Source organism: Cottoperca gobio, chromosome 1 (assembly GCF_900634415.1).
Source record: "Cottoperca gobio chromosome 1, fCotGob3.1, whole genome shotgun sequence".
NCBI classification, from domain to species: Eukaryota; Metazoa; Chordata; class Actinopteri; order Perciformes; family Bovichtidae; genus Cottoperca; species Cottoperca gobio.
Genome location: NC_041355.1, coordinates 14,341,386 through 14,359,024, shown reverse-complemented (window position 1 = coordinate 14,359,024; position 17,639 = coordinate 14,341,386). Strand labels below are relative to the sequence as shown.

General features: G+C 40.3%; 1 protein-coding gene, 1 non-coding gene and 1 pseudogene across 2 annotated transcripts; 1 reads left to right on the top strand and 2 right to left on the bottom strand.

Annotated features, from left to right (window-relative positions):
* Positions 1 to 1,681: 1,681 nt before the first annotated feature.
* Positions 1,682 to 7,194, bottom strand: LOC115012362 (uncharacterized). The gene is made up of 5 exons (XM_029437948.1): positions 7,135 to 7,194; positions 5,801 to 6,460; positions 4,633 to 4,719; positions 3,568 to 3,759; positions 1,682 to 3,197 (listed from the first exon to the last, which is right to left on the bottom strand). The coding sequence occupies exons 2-5, from the start codon at positions 6,390 to 6,392 to the stop codon at positions 3,010 to 3,012; spliced, it is 1,059 nt and encodes a 352-aa protein (XP_029293808.1). The 5' UTR covers positions 6,393 to 6,460; positions 7,135 to 7,194; the 3' UTR covers positions 1,682 to 3,009.
* Positions 7,195 to 9,766: 2,572 nt separating this feature from the next.
* trnar-ccg (transfer RNA arginine (anticodon CCG)) lies at positions 9,767 to 9,839 on the bottom strand. Its single transcript has one exon. It is a non-coding gene; the product is annotated as a tRNA-Arg (tRNA).
* A 422-nt stretch (positions 9,840 to 10,261) lies between these two features.
* On the top strand, positions 10,262 to 17,617 carry LOC115013284 (importin subunit alpha-1-like; annotated as a pseudogene).
* The last annotated feature ends 22 nt before the right edge of the window (positions 17,618 to 17,639 follow it).

Below are 17,639 nucleotides of genomic sequence, written 5' to 3'. Positions count from 1 at the left end.
AAATACAGACAACAAACAGAAATGAGGGAAAGAATATGAAAACATAAGTAAGAGCAGATCTTGAGGTGACCCTGCAGAGCTCCAAAAGAAATCCTGAGAATCTTGAATTAGCTTTTTGAATTTGATGGAGAGGCAGTGTAAAGAATCCAAGATCCGGGTTACACGAGACCTTTTGGGGGACCTGGTTAAAAGCTTAATCAAGACCCTCCATTACCGTAGAGACGAGGCTGGGTGTGGCAGAAATAACTTCTGTTTCGTCAGTGTTGAAGAAATGATCTGCCGTCTACTTTTTATAGAGTTAATGTAGTCATGTAAAATAGACAAATGATGATGCGGATGTATAATTGAGCATCGTCTGCATAGCAATGATAGGAGAGAACTTTAAAATGACTTACGTGGGGCGTCGGCCATAAAAAGATCCCTCCCGCACGCCTGATACAAGTTCTGCCGGGGACTTTTATTGCATCTCTGTCTCGCTCATTTGCTTTCAACTCTTCAACTGTCTTTACATTTTTAAAAATACCAAAGAGAATACACGGCAAAATCCTGAGCTTATTGTTTAATATATAGATACTTAATCAAGTAACAACAAACAAATGACGATGTAATACAGACACAAAGCACAGAGTATGGGAGAAAACCAAGGGTTCAGTTGGGGCTCTATTTTCGCCTGTAGCCCCCTTAGTGAGTTAATCCCTACACGACAAGTTCAATCCTCTTTCTAACTCCTGTCAATTATCTGGAGCTTTAACGGAAAAGTGTGCGTACTTGTGAAAGCTAAAGGACAAGGTCATGACTTCCAACACACTCGTACAAACTCCTGTGATCAAATTACCGACATGATACATAAAAGCCACCTCCAAGGTTGACCTTTCAATCTCCTCCAACACCCGTATCCCCCACCTCCCTCTCTTAAACTCCCCACTCAAACCGCTAAATGAATCCAGAGGCTCGCATGGATGCTGCGAGCACCGCAGATGGCCACAAGCCCCAAGTGGTTTCAATCCACCACCCTCGTCTGTTTCCATCACTCCCCCCCTTTTGGCTTGGGGGCTATCACACAGGAAGCAACTTAGAAATATTCCCACCTCCCTCTCCTCTCTCCCCGCTTTCTCTCCCTCCGCCTCCTCCTTTACAACCTCTGCGATGAGGAATGTCCTCCCGCTGTGATAGTAGCCAAGATGTGGAGCAGGCTCCTGTTTCCTGCCCGCCTGCATCTGTTCCCTCCAGCGCTGATCCCAGATAGAGGCTTCCTCAAGCCTGGGAACTGCCCGGCCGAGCTGACAGACGTACAGAGGGGGAGAAAAGAGGCTTAGCCCTGCCTGCCTCGACGTCCAAGTTCCCAAGTCAGTCTCTCTTCCCGGAGGCCAGACAGAGACCGTGGTTGTTAAACTCTAATTAGAGTGTCTTACTTTGGGGGCAACTTCCCATGCAATCACTGGGAATGATAATGAGGATCAATGTTTCGGTCAGTGGACAGATGTATGTGATAGCGTGAGTTGGTTTAAAGACAAATAAATTCCTCACAGGGTCGTTGAGTACAAAACAAATACACATTTTTATTGGGTTCATGTATAGTAAAGCCATATAAGCGTTCAGTGCAAGTTTCCCCTTTCATGAGCTCAGGGTCGTACTACAATCAAACCAGGGATTTCTGATTAAATAAGAAGCTATTCCTTTAGAAAGTCAACACCCCCTCTCCTGCTTCTATCCCCTCCCTGTGTCATTTTACATGACTTTCTCTGATCCTGCCTAAATACTTTAAATGCCCCCTTTTTGAGCTTTGGCCCTCCCAGAGGAGGACATGTTTGTGTGTAAGCAAGAAAACAAGAGCCATCCCAAAGAGGAGCTGTGACGGAGACACTTTTCCGAGTCCAGGTGCGGAGAGGATCAGATTCCTGCGATTAGATTTATGGCTTAGTCCCTACAACAACACACCCCCTCCTCATTCAGCAAGGCCCCTTTTGATGTTCCATTTCTACTCAGGCAGATATTTCATCGTGGACACATAATTAAAGTTAGAAAAATAAGCCGCTCTCATGAAAAGCAAAGGTCTTGTGTTCTCTCCCTTTTTCTCCCTCCTCAGACCCTTCAGTCCCTCCCTTTGGTCCTTGTAACAATAATAGTGCATTTCCTGCTTACCAATAACCAACAGCGACAACATGCACTGGATCAAGTGATACAAAACAACACTATTCGGTGCATACAACATTTTCCATTCATAACAATTTCGAAGCATCATTGAATTATCAAAAGGTTTCATAGATATCCTAAACTGTACTAAGCAACATTATTTTTGATTGTATGGAAAATACTTTTCTCTTCAATATTTTGTTGTTTTCTGGTTTTCATTTGTTAAATATGGGGAAAGCTACTGATAGCGCCGGCTAGAAAAACAACATAAAACCAATGATCTTATCTGTATGCATGTTCAGATGTGTGCTTGGATTATAGTGGGAATAAAAAGGCTGGGTCTTCTTCTCTCGCAGCAGAAATATCTGCTTGCTAAACGCATGTCAATAAAACAGAAACACGGCAAATGTGACTGCTGATGCAAGATGATAAAATATACCTTTATATTCTATAAACTAATGTCATGGCTAAACGGTCAACGGTCTTCAGATGAGACGATTTTATACCTTTTTATTTCAGGGACTTCATGAACCAGCCACGAATAAATGAGGAGTTTGAGTGAAGTTGCTATTTTGAGAAAATAATAGGGGACACCCTTGTTTGATGCCCCAAACGTTATAAAATGATTGTGGAAAATCCATTTAATTGAAGCTGCTTGTGTTTTCTATCAAAGAGACCACAAGTCAGTACTTCAGGAACTTTACAGAGAAGTAAAAAGGACGAACGAGGATTAGCAGTCCGTATGAAAATAAATCCACGACTTCCGCAAAGTGTCTTCTTCTGTCTTGCACAATACTGAGGGGTTAGTTATGGTCAGTTCAGGTAAGCTGCAGTGTCTCTTCCCCTGCAGCAGGGGACGATAGTCTTATTGTTGGTTCACCTACACCTGGAGCGGGTGGCCTCCAGGGCTTTCTGGTGCCTCCGTTTGTTGAATCTCTTGATGTAGTTGTTGCTACGCAGGAGGCCGTCTCCGGGCTTCAGTTTACCCCCCAGTAGGTTCAGGAGGTCATTGGGAAGATGGCGCCTCCGGTGGTAGATCTGGCCCATTATAATGTATCTGGTACCTTGGAAACAAACAGAAATGTTTAAGTGACTGGGAGAAAGTGCACAGTCGACGTGGATGATACTGCTTTTGCTGATCTCAGGAAAACAGAATCCCCACATCCCACACAAGAATACTCTGGTGGAAACTTGTTATAGATGTTACTTATGGTTCATCACACTCCTGCATATGTCCCATAATATTTAACTTCTGTCTTAAATCTGATCTTGAGTATTAATCAAAGGATTTTTGTATTCTTTGATAAACCACTCAATCAATAACAACCATCGGATAAAGTTAGTAGGTACACTTTCACAGCTTGTATATATTGTTTGACTAATCATCCGATCCTTTTGTTTCATGGGGATTTTGAGCAGTTCTGCTCAACTCACCGAGCTTGATGTCAGGGCAGGGCTTGCTGCACTTGTAGGTGTCCAGGACCAGAAGGCGGACTTTGAAGAAAAAGCTGTCTGGGGTCACATAGAGACGACTCATCTTGTAGAAGCCGTCACTGCTCACCATCAGTGTAATGAGGCGTATTCCCTTACGCAACACGTCGATGTCGTGAACTATCCCATTGACAGCTGTTAAAGAAAAAAATAAAATGGATCAAAAATGTTCATACGTGCATATTATACGTATGTGTCGTAAACTAACACTTCAACATTCCGATAAATATGAAGCTACAGCCAGGAGCCGGTTAGCTTAGCTTAGCACAAAGACTGAACACAGGGGAAATCAGCTAGCCTGGCTCAGTCCCACATGTTAGTTAAGAAACGAGCTTTAAACTTGCTGGTAGTTGGATTGTTGTTACATTTGGAAAGAAGCCAGGCTAGCTGTTTTCACCCTGTGTCAAGTCTTTATGCTAAGCTAAGCTAACCAAATGCTAGCTGTAGTTTCATATTTATTGTACATACATGGGTGGTGTCAATCTCCCTAATCCCATCATTTCAAACTATTCTTTTAAACTGTCACTTACTCTCAACATTCATATTTAGCTGCCACTGCTAAATATACAGCATCAGGTGTGGACTCGAGTCACATGACTTGGAGCCAGACCAAAGTCACACATTTGATGACTTTAAACTTGATTTGACACAATCAAAAAAGACTTGCATCTCGACTTTAACACCACTGACTTGTGACTTCACTTGCACTCTCGCCTTTTGACTTGGAAATACCTTCCCCCAAACCAAAATATTAAAATATATGTTATTTAAAAAGTGTGCCATGAATAAATATGTTCCTTCATTTCCTGAACTAATCTTGAGGTTATTCATTCCCAGCAAGTCGACACTTAATTCCCAAGATCCACTGTGTTTGAACCCAACAAACAGCATCCAATCAAGTTGCAGGAGAGAACCATGAAGAACTAATGTTTCGTTACATTTGAGGCATTTGACTTTTGTTTGTCTACCTTTGGCAAACTCTATCTTTGCCTCACGCTGGGTACATACCAAACTCACTGTAGCAGTAATACTCTCTCTCCTCCTTCTCCTTCCTGCACTCGCTCATGCAGAAGGCATCATGTGTGAAGTCAGACTCTGTGGAGAAGAAGACAAGCAGAGGGCAGGATGGAGGGATGAGTAAAAGAGAAAGACTGTCTGCTGCCATGTCCGTACAGAGGCAGACCCATTCCAGTGTCATTAGAAAAGGACAAGGTTGTCATTACAAAGCCCAGGCGTTGGGACTGGAGGAGGCGGTGTGTGTGATGGGATCACATCCTATCTTGTCACTTGCTTTGGATCAGTTATATTACAACCTCACTGCACACAAAGGGAAACGCTGACAGCCAGATTTAAGGGAAGTGGTTGTAATTAGTGGCGGGGGATGTGGAAGGTTTCAAATCATCACTGTCATTATCATTCTCTGAGTGAACTCTGTGTTAGTGCATATGATATTGCTATATGACTGACTTGTTTCCACAGAAGTAAAAACAAATGTACATATTTTTTAGGTATTTTATGGGGTATTTTGTAGCCTTTATTAGACAAAACTGACATCCAGATTTGCCTTTTTTGTGATGTTATAATAAGCCTCTTTTAACTTTGCAGGATGCAATGAAATCCAAATGCAGCTACAAAAATAATGTAATTGTTTGAGTCATCTGTCACTGTGTTTGTGTAATATTAAAGGTTATTACTGGTTATAAATACTGTGATAAATAGCATCAACGATTTTCCCAGAAGGCTAAACTCTTACATAATTTCAATCTTTTGAAATATGTAATCCCAAAAGTGGAGAGAAAACAATAAAACAGCTCAAGCTTAATAAAGTAACATTCAAAGATGCTGTACATGTCAACGACACACAGCTACACAGATCAACTCAGGTCCAATCCTCTAGGACTGTCCTCAACGAAAGAAATACTTGGTCAACTAACACTCATACCATTTTGTCGACTAATTGATTAGTTGATTTAACGACATATCTATAAAACTGAGTTCCTCCACAAAGAATCGTGTAAAAGAGCCACTTTAAATCTTGTGTTTACCAGAGATGCGCTCATATGTTTCTTGGAAATCATCTGAAGCATGAATAAAAAGCACAAAAATGACTAATCGACTAAAGCAATCGAAGTCGACAAAGACGCAAAAATCGACTAATTGGGGAATCCTCTCATACCTGGCCTCAGGATGTCGAACTGGTAAAGCAGGCTGGAGGAGCGCCGGTTGAAGACGACGGGTGGGCGGCTGTTGTTCCGGGTCGCTGCACCGATACCTGACTGGTAGAGGCTGGACTGGTAGAGGCTGGACTTCCCCGGCCGGTTCTCCTCTTGGTCCAGCCGTCGGTTGGGAGGATCTCTCCGCGGGGAAGGGGCCGGTTGTTGCGGCTGAGCCTGGGGCTGTGTGTGCGGTGGACCCCTGGGTCTGGAGTTGGGGTGTCCGTCTGGTTCGCTCTGCTGAGGGGGACTGATGTTGGACTGGGTGTCCTGGTTGGTTTTCTGCACAGTGCGATTGGCGGCTGCAGCTGTAGCTCCTGTCAGCGAGATTTTGGGAAGCAGACCAGCAGATTCACCTCTGGCTTTCTCGCTGTTGTGCTCCAGCAGACGGTCGCTCTTGGGGCTCTTTTTGCTCTTGTTGTGGGGGCCGTGGTGGCGAGGCATGGGGGCGAAATTGCTGTGCTTTGGCCAGACAGCTGAGGGTAGAGGATGGAGGATCTTGCTGCTCTTCTCCAGAAGCTCGTTGATGGGCAGGGAGGGCTCTTTGACCAGCATCCGGGTCTGGTTGCTCGGAGCTGGATCCAAAAAGCTGCTCTGACCTTTTTCTATCAGGGTGTACAGATCTGGGTTTTCACAAAAAAAAAATTCAGTTAGACATTTCCTTTAATTTGATATAATTTAATATCAAAGCTTTCCTCCTCCTACAGTACACTACAACAATGTATTTCATTTACATAACTGTTCCTTGAAACTTTGATTTGTTTTACGGGTTTAAGATCTTTCTTTAGTTTTATTCTAAAGTATGACTCTCATTAACCTTGGGTTAGAAATGTCTAACTTGATAAATTGATAAGAATCTACAGCTCAGATATTAGTGTGTGTATTTGTGTGTGTATTTCTTTAGATGAACCAAATTATAAAAAGTAAACAATCCATTAAATGATGTCAACTATTACTCACTGAGCATTTTATCTGAATCACATTATATAATTGTTCTGGGATGTAATATTTCCTCATGTGAATATTCCCTCGGATTATTGCACCTTTGAGTAGTTACATTTAAATTTGATATTTTTGACAAATAACACTGATGTCATGGATATTGTGTTGGTGAGATCCACCGCCACAGATCACCCCAGTGTTGAACAGTAAATAATAAATCACAACAGAACACGCTGCTGTGAAATGTGTACAATTAATAGACCTTATTCAAAAGTGAGCATGATGAAAATCAGTTTTTCTCCAAATAAATAATAATGTACAAAACTACAAATACAAATTAAAAAGGTACACTCACCATTGACAACATGCTCCTCTGTCTTGTAAAGAGGAAACCCTAGAAACAAGAGAAACAGAATAATCCTCCCTGTCATCCTGGATGTTCAGTGTGGGCACACGTTATGCTACAGAGAGGGGATTCCTGGGATTTTTATACGGCCCGCTCAGGAATGAGATGGGATGGGGTGGAAAGGAAGATGGAGGTGGGACGTCCCTAACACAGAAGTAAACACGTTGGCATGACACTCCTTTCATTCATAAATGGATTACCAAAAGGCTCCCATTGTTGTTTGCAATATAAAAGGGAATATGCGGTTCTGTGTAGATTTTCTCTGTTATATTTTTCCGAGTAGGACTTTATCATAAAGAGAACTACGTTTACCTTCTGGTATCTGCTGTCCAACAGGTTGTTCAAAATCTTCTGTATTGATGACATTTTGGTGGATAATATGAAATACGTGGAGTTATTCAGAGCACCCAAAAGCAACGTCTCAAACATTAGCCCGCCTGGATGCAACAAAGTGGAGGTGACGGTGTACCTGAGTGTATTTCAAATCAATGAGTCTTCACTGCCTTCTGGTGGTCACAGTGAGAGACTGCAACACATCGTTAAATTAGTCAAATGTGTATCTTTTGGACCTTTCTAAATATAGGACACAAAATTAAAGCAATCTGATAAGAACACAAACTAACATGAATTGGGCGTTTATTGTTCTGTAGTAGTCACATTTTTTTCACAATTTATTTCAAGAGCAAGAACAAAAAGAAACAGTGTAGCCTAATATTGTGACAATATATATAAGGGGAAAACAAGGATAACAACGATTAGTACACATTAATTTATATTTAGAGAATGAAAAGGGATAGCAAAACAAACCACGAAATCACTGTATTTTGAAAGTATTCACCGGAAAGGTAACTATTTGATATCATCTCTGGTTTGACGAAATGAATGTGTTGCTGCAGTTCCTCGCTGTGACCACTGGAGGGCAGTGAAGACACGTGATTCTAAATACTCTCACCTCACCTGGCTGTCACCTCACCTGGCTGTCACCTCACCTATCATCAAGACCACCCATCTACTGTATGAAAAGTGTCTCTCTGCAATCTCACAGTCCACACGACACGCGCACTTCACTGCACGACACTGCGATAATTTCCGGGATTAACCCTTTATTATAAACCCAAACCATAAGGTTTTCCGAAACTTAACAAAATAGTTTTGGCACTTAACCGAATTGCGACCGTTACGCGGGCGTATCCTGTGCCACGCAGATATACCTACTTGGTTTGGCGACAGTCTCCAACATCCAGGTCGAGCGGCACGTGACAGAGATAGTAAGTTTCTTCACCTGCACTGATTACGTGTTTTATATGAATAGTGCTGGTTTACGTTGATGCTAGGTGGAGGTGAGATGATTTAATTAAAGTATTAGTCTTCGCTGCCCTCTGGTGGTCACGATACGTCATACGTCATTAAATTCGTCAAACGACAATAAATGCGGAAATGCTTAAACTTCCGGTAAATACTTTATAAATACAGAACCTTCAGCAATCCATCATCACAGTCATTTCTTGAGCGAAGCCCTGACACATAATTCAGTTGCTCTTTTACTGAGTAAGTGCTGCTGCTCTGCTCTTCACTTTTTCTTAAAGACATAGAGTCAGATTTCTCTCAGACCTTGATGTGCTCATGTGTTGCTACCCTCCTGCCAGCCAGTCCAGGACAACACTATATACATAGGGGTACCATGTAACAAGACAAGAACAAATACTTAAGCCTTTACACATTTCTACTGTTTTCATCCAGTCTATGTAATGTTTCAAAAATAATGTCGGTTTCTTTTTTGAATTGTTGTATGTGTGGTTTCTTTTCAGTCCATTTACATTTTTGAATATAGTATTTTCCATATAAAATATAGAAGTTCCCTCTAAAGATCTGGCTTTCCAGCCTGATGCTGCAACTGTGCATATTTATTTCAAATTAATCGTCTTTATTAGTTTTACACAACATTATATACACAGTTACTCTTATTTTTCAATTTTCAAGATTACAATTAAAATAAATTAACTTTATTGGACTAGGCAGATGAGTAATAAACACATGTATGCTTCTGGACAGAGGCAGGGACAGCATAGAAATTAATTTCATTAGTTATATTAAAAATGAAATAAAGATCTGACAGAACATCAAATTTGGTTAAAAAATGTCTTCCAGATAAGTGGCAGTCTTTGTCTTTACATATATATGCATTTATGCATTTAGATTTCCTGTATTCCAGCTTCAGTATGGACAATTCAAATTGCACTTTTGGGACTGTGATTTGCAGAATAAGGGTTTTAATGCTTGAGTTAACTGTAGGCAGAAAATTTTCTTTTCACTCATTTGACTTTGTTGGCATTGCTAGTTGAGGTTCAGATCATAATTTATAAACCCATACCAGCAGTATAGGTTTTATGATTGTTAATAACATTTATCTAAGATGTGTGCATGATCATCTGACTAGAAATATTGAATATCTGTCTATCACAGTTGGTGGAATATCGGGCCATTAATATCAGTATTTACCAAGACACCCATATATATTCCATCATCGAAATAATTTAAAATCGACCCACAGTGTATATAAGCCCTGAAAAGGAGTTAAATGCGACCCAGATGGGACTCGAACCCACAATCCCCAGCTCCGGAGGCTGATGCCTTATCCATTAGGCCACTGGGTCATTACGTAGCTGAGTGTAGAAAATAACCATTATCAAAATGAAATACACCACCAAAATCAACCGTGTAACGTACAATGTAGCATTTAAAAAAGGATCTACACATTGTTACGGGAGTTAAATTTTACCCACGGTACATATTTTAGACATGGCCGCAATGGTCCACAATGAAAACAATATATAATAGTATCTCGCGATACTAACAGCGGTTGCCTTTGACAACGGCTTGTTGTTCGAAGAGTTTTTTTAACCGTGGGTGATGGGGAGGGGCTTATAGTTCAACTGACCAATCAGAACTCACAGAAAACAGGGTGGTATATATATGACGTCAGATCTTTTGTAAAAAAAAAATACACGAAATCTATAAGGTAAGCACTTCGCACATGCTTTGTAGCCAAATGTACATTTTAAACCAATGTATAGTTACATTAATAGTCTAAGATCTTGATTTTGTTTATAACTTGAGTGTATTATCGTCGTTCTTACGAATTTTCAGTGGGTTTTTGAGACGTTGGTTTACCGGACAGGCTCCGTGTGCAACGGGCCACATGTTAGATAACCGGCTTGGCCTCAAGACAAGCGGCTGCTAGCGTTAGCTAATTCACGTCCTGCAAGCTAGCTAACATAAAGTCAACCAGAGGGAGGTAGTGAAATCAGCCGTTGGTACAACCATTTAGTTTTCAACGTTAACGTTTTATCTTTCAGCAGGGAGTGTCTATAACGTTATTGGAATCGACTTGTTAAACGGTCAGGAATGTCAGCTGGCAACGACAACGGAGATCGGCTCACCCAGTTCAAAAACAAAGGGAAAGATGCCAATGTAAGTTATACGCGTAACGGCTAGCATTAAAATGAATTATGTAGCTAATCGTAAATAATGCCGTCTTATATTTGTATGGGTATTTCGACTTCTTCAGGAGCTAAGGCGCAGGAGAGCAGAAGTCAACGTGGAACTACGAAAGGCAAAGAAGGATGATCAGATCCTGAAGAAGAGAAACGTCCAGACCCTTCTGGACGACCCAAACTCTCTTCTTCAAGAGAAAGATCCCAACGCACAGGTACACAGCAGCTGATCTTGGTCAACTCTACTGCCCCTTCACACGCTAGCTAACTACTTGATTTGGCTGGTGACCGTAAACATGACGCACCTATAATAAATACAACTGGTTTCCATGTGTGAAACATTATATAATTTAGTCGGCTATGAATGAGCTACAACAGGCTCCATGCCAACATCTATCACTAACCTTAGAGAACAAGTGTCAAAATGCCTTTCTTAATTAAGTATTGTGGTGCTGCTGAGATGTACTGGCCTACAAATCGTATTTTACAGACTTAATCTAATATCTTTGTTTGGTATGGATCCCAAATCACACCATGGTCCACCACAAAATAGTAATTCCCTCCAATATCTGTTGCAATTTTGGTCGTAATAATCAGTTGGATATTTTTCAAATCGCTTAGCCCTGCTGTCAATATTAATGTGTTTGTTATGAAGACAACCAGCTAGTATCATATCCATACCCAGTCATATCTTATTTTTATTTTTGTTATTGATCTGCATTGTCCTGATCCTGTAACCCTGACCTAAACATATGTTAAGCATGTTGAGTTATTTATAACTTGACCCAGGTTTACTGGGCAGATACGTAATCGGCTTCTGTTTCTGTTCCCACAGCCTCTTCAGCATTGGTCTGTGGAGGAGATTGTAGGAGGTGTAAACGGCCAGAATCAAGATCATCAGCTGCAGGCCACACAGGAAGCCAGGTAAAATCATTTTGAATTTAAATATGTTCATTTGTTCACATGTTTTTTGTGTGTGTGTTTAGTGGAGGGTGCTACAACTTTCTCTTGTGAAGCACTTTGAATTGCATTTATGTTATGAAAGGTTCTATATAAATAAAGTATATTATAATAATATTATAATAAATCCTAGAAGATGACAATTGTCATGGGGCAACACTATCTCTCCTAGTTATTATTATTATGACAAGGTGTCTATCGCACCAGATTTCAAGTATCTTCTTTTGTGATCTTGTTTAGTTTCCATTTAGTTGGAATTCAATGTGTTCCCAAACCTGTTAAACATGATAACCTCATCCAGCTAGTTGTTACTCTAATGACATAACAATGCTACAAATTGACTTTAATTTTTAAGTTACTTTCCCTTTATCAACTCTCCAACTGTTTTTTTTTCTTCATGTACAGGAGGCTCCTCTCCAGAGAAAAGCATCCACCTATTGACAGCATCATTGCTGCCAGCCTCATCCCGAGGTTTGTTAGTTTTCTGGCATTGTCTGAATGCCCCCCAATCCAATTTGAGGCAGCTTGGGCCTTGACCAACATCGCCTCAGGTACCTCAGACCAGACCACTGCCGTAGTGGAAGGAGGGGGCATCCCAGCTTTCATTAGCCTGGTGACATCACCCCACCCACACATCAGCGAGCAGGCCATTTGGGCCCTGGGTAACATCGCAGGTACTGTAGGCTGACGACACTCAACATCTCTTTGCGTTTTGATTTTATTTATTTTCCTCAATTTCTATTGCTCCATTACTACGTCCTGCATTGTTATATTGTTCAGCTTGCTTAGATAGTTGTGATGTGAGGATCTATTATTGTAATTGTGCGTAACTATGCTTCCTTTGTTTTGTTTGGAGGTGTAATAGGGTGTTTCCTATAAAGCTAAATAGTGTTATTGACACAGTGAATTCATTGTCCAAAGGTGATTCATGCGTGATAAGAAGGAACCCGTCGTCTGTCACAGTATCAGCACTTGTTATTTTTCAGTCGCTATAGGTATTAGATCATTGTAATAAACAGCCCATGCATTTTATGGTAATTGAACAACACGCCAACGGTTCTTTTAAGTGTAGGGTTACCTCTGAAATGCTCAACAAAATTGTTTTTCAAGGTTACTACTTACTGTATTAACAGAGTTTTCATTTGTTATTGTTGCATTTTTTTTCTGTTCTCATTGCACGGCTAACGGCACATCACCATGAATGTCTTATTTCCACCCTAATCTAGGTGATGGATCCAACTATAGAGACCTAGTGATCAAACATGGCGGTCTCCATCCACTCCTTCGCCTTGCTGGCAACCCCTGACCTGTCTGTGTTTCCAGTGAGTTTCAAACATCATAGCACTCAGTTTTAAGACTCCTATTTATTTTGATTGCTATTATTATATTTAATTTAGCTGAAGTTCAAACAACCATGAGATTACAAACTCAGAACATCTTTTATAAGTGGCACTATGGCCCTGCTAAGCCCTAGTATGTTCTATGTAGATGTATACATCCACACTGTCTAGGTCCAGTTGAGACTGACTACTGATGGCACTTGGCATCTAAATGTCAACCTTTTTATGGTGTCGGCAAATCAACTGGATCAAGCTGTTAGTGGATTTGTAATTTTATTAATACTCATATTAATATTAATACAGATTAGTCTGTCCTTTTAGTGTGGTCAGAAGTTCATGTGTGCATCTGTGGACATGGGTATCCCCTACCTTGTTTGTTTAAAATCATATATATTATGTATTGTAACATGAGTAGGTGTAATAAGCTGCCTACAGCTGTACTGTGCTTAACTGTTTTTTAGATTTTGGTTTTTATTGGGATTGATTACCTTTCTTTCACCTGGGACACATTTTAGTGCCAACAAGGCTTATCAGCCTGGCATGTGGTGGGAAGCCATTTATTCCTGTTGATATATAGATGAGATGCCCTTTACACACAGCAGAGCGGTCCATCATTTTGCTTATACACCTTAGAAATGTTATTCAGTGATTTGACGGTACAGTTATTTACTGGGGTTATTCACACTGCATTGCTCAATAGCTCCCAGTGTAAGCATTTTACAGAGCCTTTATTTAAATTGCTGTCATTATTAAATATTTATTTATTCAAATTCCCTGACCAATTTCATGGATTGATAAATATCCTGAGAAGCTGATGTTGTTTTGTTTGGAGAGGGCTAATGTCAAAATGTGTTGAAAGCTACACTTGTTTTGTTTGGAGATTGCCTTCTCTTTGGAGAAGTCTTTAAATAAACCTGAATATTGTCCGTATTTGTTACAACACTATCATGTTGTAACACAACACTTCACTGTTGTAAAATAACACTTGGCTCTTAATCTACCATACCAGTCTAGCTACCTTCGCAATGTCACCTGGACGCTGTCCAACCTGTGTCGGAATAAGAACCCGGCACCTCCTTTGACGGCGGTGCAGCAGCTGCTTCCAGCCCTGATGCGCCTCCTTCACCATGACGACAGGGAGATTCTGGCCGACACATGTTGGGCTGTGTCCTACCTTACCGATGGCTCTAATGAGAGGATAGAGGTGGTTGTACAGGCTGGCCTGGTGCCCCGCCTCGTACAGCTGTTGGCCTGTGGGGAGCTCTCCATTGTGGTATGTGTTTTTGTTGAGTTAGTACAACATTAGTATTGACATGAATTATCTGAGCTGAGCTGCGCTCCTCTTTAGTGTGTGTGTGTGTGTGTGTGTGTGTGTGTGTGTGTGTGTGTGTGTGTGTGTGTGTGTGTGTGTGTGTGTGTGTGTGTGTGTGTGTGTGTGTGTGTGTGTGTGTGTGTGTGTGTGTGTGTGTGTGTGTGTGTGTGTGTGTGTGTGTGTGTGTGAGAGAGATAGTTTTTTTTTCTTCTATAATTTCTGAGGTAATTGTGAATACGAAATATAATTGACTTGCTCTTCTTCACCTCCCAGACTCCAACCCTGCGGTCACTTGGCAACATTGTGACTGGGACAGACGAGCAGACACAGTGTGTGCTGAATGCAGGTGCACTGGCGATGTTCCCAAGCCTGCTAGGCCACCCCAAGCCCAATATCCAGAAAGAGGCAGCCTGGACAGTATCCAATATCACTGCTGGCAAGGATACCCAGATCCAGGAGGTGCTCAATGCAGGCCTGATGCCCATGCTGGTGGAGATCCTCCAACAGGTCAGAAATCTAGAGCAGACAGAAAATGTATCTGGCTTGTTACTGTAGTGCAATTGAGATTTATTCATTCATAATAAGTCACGTTCTATTTTATTGATCAGTGTGAGGAAAGTAGTTTTCTGCATTTGACCCATCCTAATGACCTTGAACAATGGACAGCCACTGCTCTCAGTTCAGAGACCAGAGTCTTTGAGTATTCCTGATATGTAACATGCATACATACATGTGTGCATACCGTCATGTATATACTGCATCAAGAACTAAATCACAAAGTTGTCAAATAAGTTGACATATAAGAAGATAATATATGTCCATATATTTGATTTTTTTCTTTTTTGAAAATGGTCTTTTTTTTGTTATTTTAGTATAATCTAACCAACACAGTCGCTTGCTTTTTCTTCTCTCCGACCTGCTGTGGATCATGCATAGTTTTTATGAACAAATGCATTTTCTGATGAACTAATTTATTATTATTTCACATTTATTCATGAAGGCTCATTAAGTGTATCTTTAGTATCTCTAGTTTATCTCTATACTTTTCTGTGGCCATTTTTATTTAGGGAGAATACAAGGCTCAGAAGGAGGCAGTGTGGGCTGTCACCAATTATACCAGTGGTGGGACGGTGGCACAAGTGGCCTACCTGGTCCAATGCAATGTGCTGGAGCCTCTGCTCAACCTGCTGACAGCCTAAAGAAAGCAAAATCATCTTGGTCATCCTGGATGCAATCTACAACATTTTACAGGTATATTGTGTATAAATTAATGAAAAATAAATGCTGCAATTAACACTGTGCCATGTGTCAACCCCAATTTGAGTGACCCCTGAGGCTTACTCTAGAGAGCCCATCCATTTATACTCAGTGTATTGTGTGTTAGTATGGAAAATCTACATGTACACAATTAAAACTTAATTAAATTATAATAATTTATCACATTATACAGTATCTATCTAAAGAGTAATTTAGAAACCCTCGCCTTTTTATTCTTTATTTCTGATGAGATGACTCATTTAGTATCCAACTTTTTCAGATTCATCATATTCATCATATACGTCAAGAGATCAACAACTTTATAAATAACCTGAATAAACTGGGTTACAAAATGTTAAATGTCTGAAGATTTGATGTGTGGTCAGACTTAAACTATTATACCTTTTTTTTCTTTTTTCTTTTTAAGACTACAACATTTTGCAAAGGCTTTGGCAAGTGAAAGAAAATGCACTGAAATGAGAACTTTTAGGCAGCCAGCAATGCATATGAGATTTAGATTAGATGGTAGACTACTACCTTGAACTGCAAGAAAGAAAATAATTTAAATCCATTAAAGAGAAATTGACCTTTAAATGTACCATAACATACTCTTCTACCAGCAGACATTGCTTTTAGGTCCCATGGAAATGGAGATTAAGCCAGTGGGTTTTTGAGATTAGGAATTTTGAAGATTTGTCAAATTTAATCTTGGTCACATTATAGTCTGAATGACACAGATGGATTCTTGACTGTCACAGATTAAAAAGGACGGTCACAGGTTCATCTCTTGGCGAGGGAACTATTAGTTTTACAGATTATTTTCCTTTTCTCCCCAGATGGCATACAAAATTGGTGAGATTGAGAAAATGTGCCTAACGATTGAGGAGTTGGGTGGTTTGGACAAGATTGAGGCACTGCAGTCTCATGACAACGAAGCTGTCTACAAGTCCTGTCTCAACATCATAGACAGATTCTTCTCTGAAGAGGTAAGTGTTACTGAAAACAGACGAAATCATGGTGAAAGTTATCCATTCAGAGAATTTAAGAGGATGACATTGATCAGATCTAATGTTGAAAACCTAGAGATTTGCATATGAATGAAACCTGAATTCATTTTTTTTAAAGAACACAGTGGCTTGATTTGAGGAGTTTAGAGTTGTTCTTCCATCTGTTAAACTCTGAGTTTTATCTTTTTCAAAATGTGTTTGCGCTGAATATTTCAAGGAATTTGATAAGAAATATCGCTCAGTGTGAATGAATAGTTTGTTACATTGATACTAACCACCTCTGACATAAATTACTTGTGTAATTTACTCCTCCTCCCTACTTACTGTTGCCAAAGAATAAATGTGGGGTGTGATGCAACAATACAGTAGATTGAGCTAGATGTTGGCTGCATGTGCTCATTTAATGCTTAATGGGTGTTGTGCTTTTCCTGGTGAAATCTCTGACCAAAGGCTTTCAACATAAAACCTTATGTTGCTTACATGATCTGTCTAGTGTTACTCTATTCACAACAGACCCTTTCTTGGCTGACATAAATGGTTCTAGTCCACATAATCTCTTAATCCATGAAATGATCCCCAAAACTAGACTTGGTTAATTCTCTAATGCAGGGGTGTCAAACTCAATCACAGAGAGGGCCACAATTAAAAAAAAAAACTGGGACTACGTTGAGTTCCAAACGGGGTCAACATTTATTGAACCGGATAGATTTATGGGATAATATTCATATTATCGTGGACCGGATATAATTGGCCTTGAGTTTGACATGTCTGCTCTAATGCATTGCTCCTCCTGTCTCTGTCTTTCAGAATGAAGATGATGATGATTCTGTGGTTCCCGAAGCTACTGCAGACTGCTATACCTTCCAGATCCCTGAAGACCAAAGCACTTTTGAATTTTAACAGTCCCAACTTTCTCTTTGTAACATAAAAAAAGAAAAATCATACCTTGTTGATATTTTTGTATTTTTTTTTAGACATTTCATCCTTGTACGTGACAGTACAAAGACAAAATATCCCTGTTTTAAAGAAATATCTGTAAATAAATGTTACTCATGCACAAGGCTTTTTTCTTCTTATTGCTGGA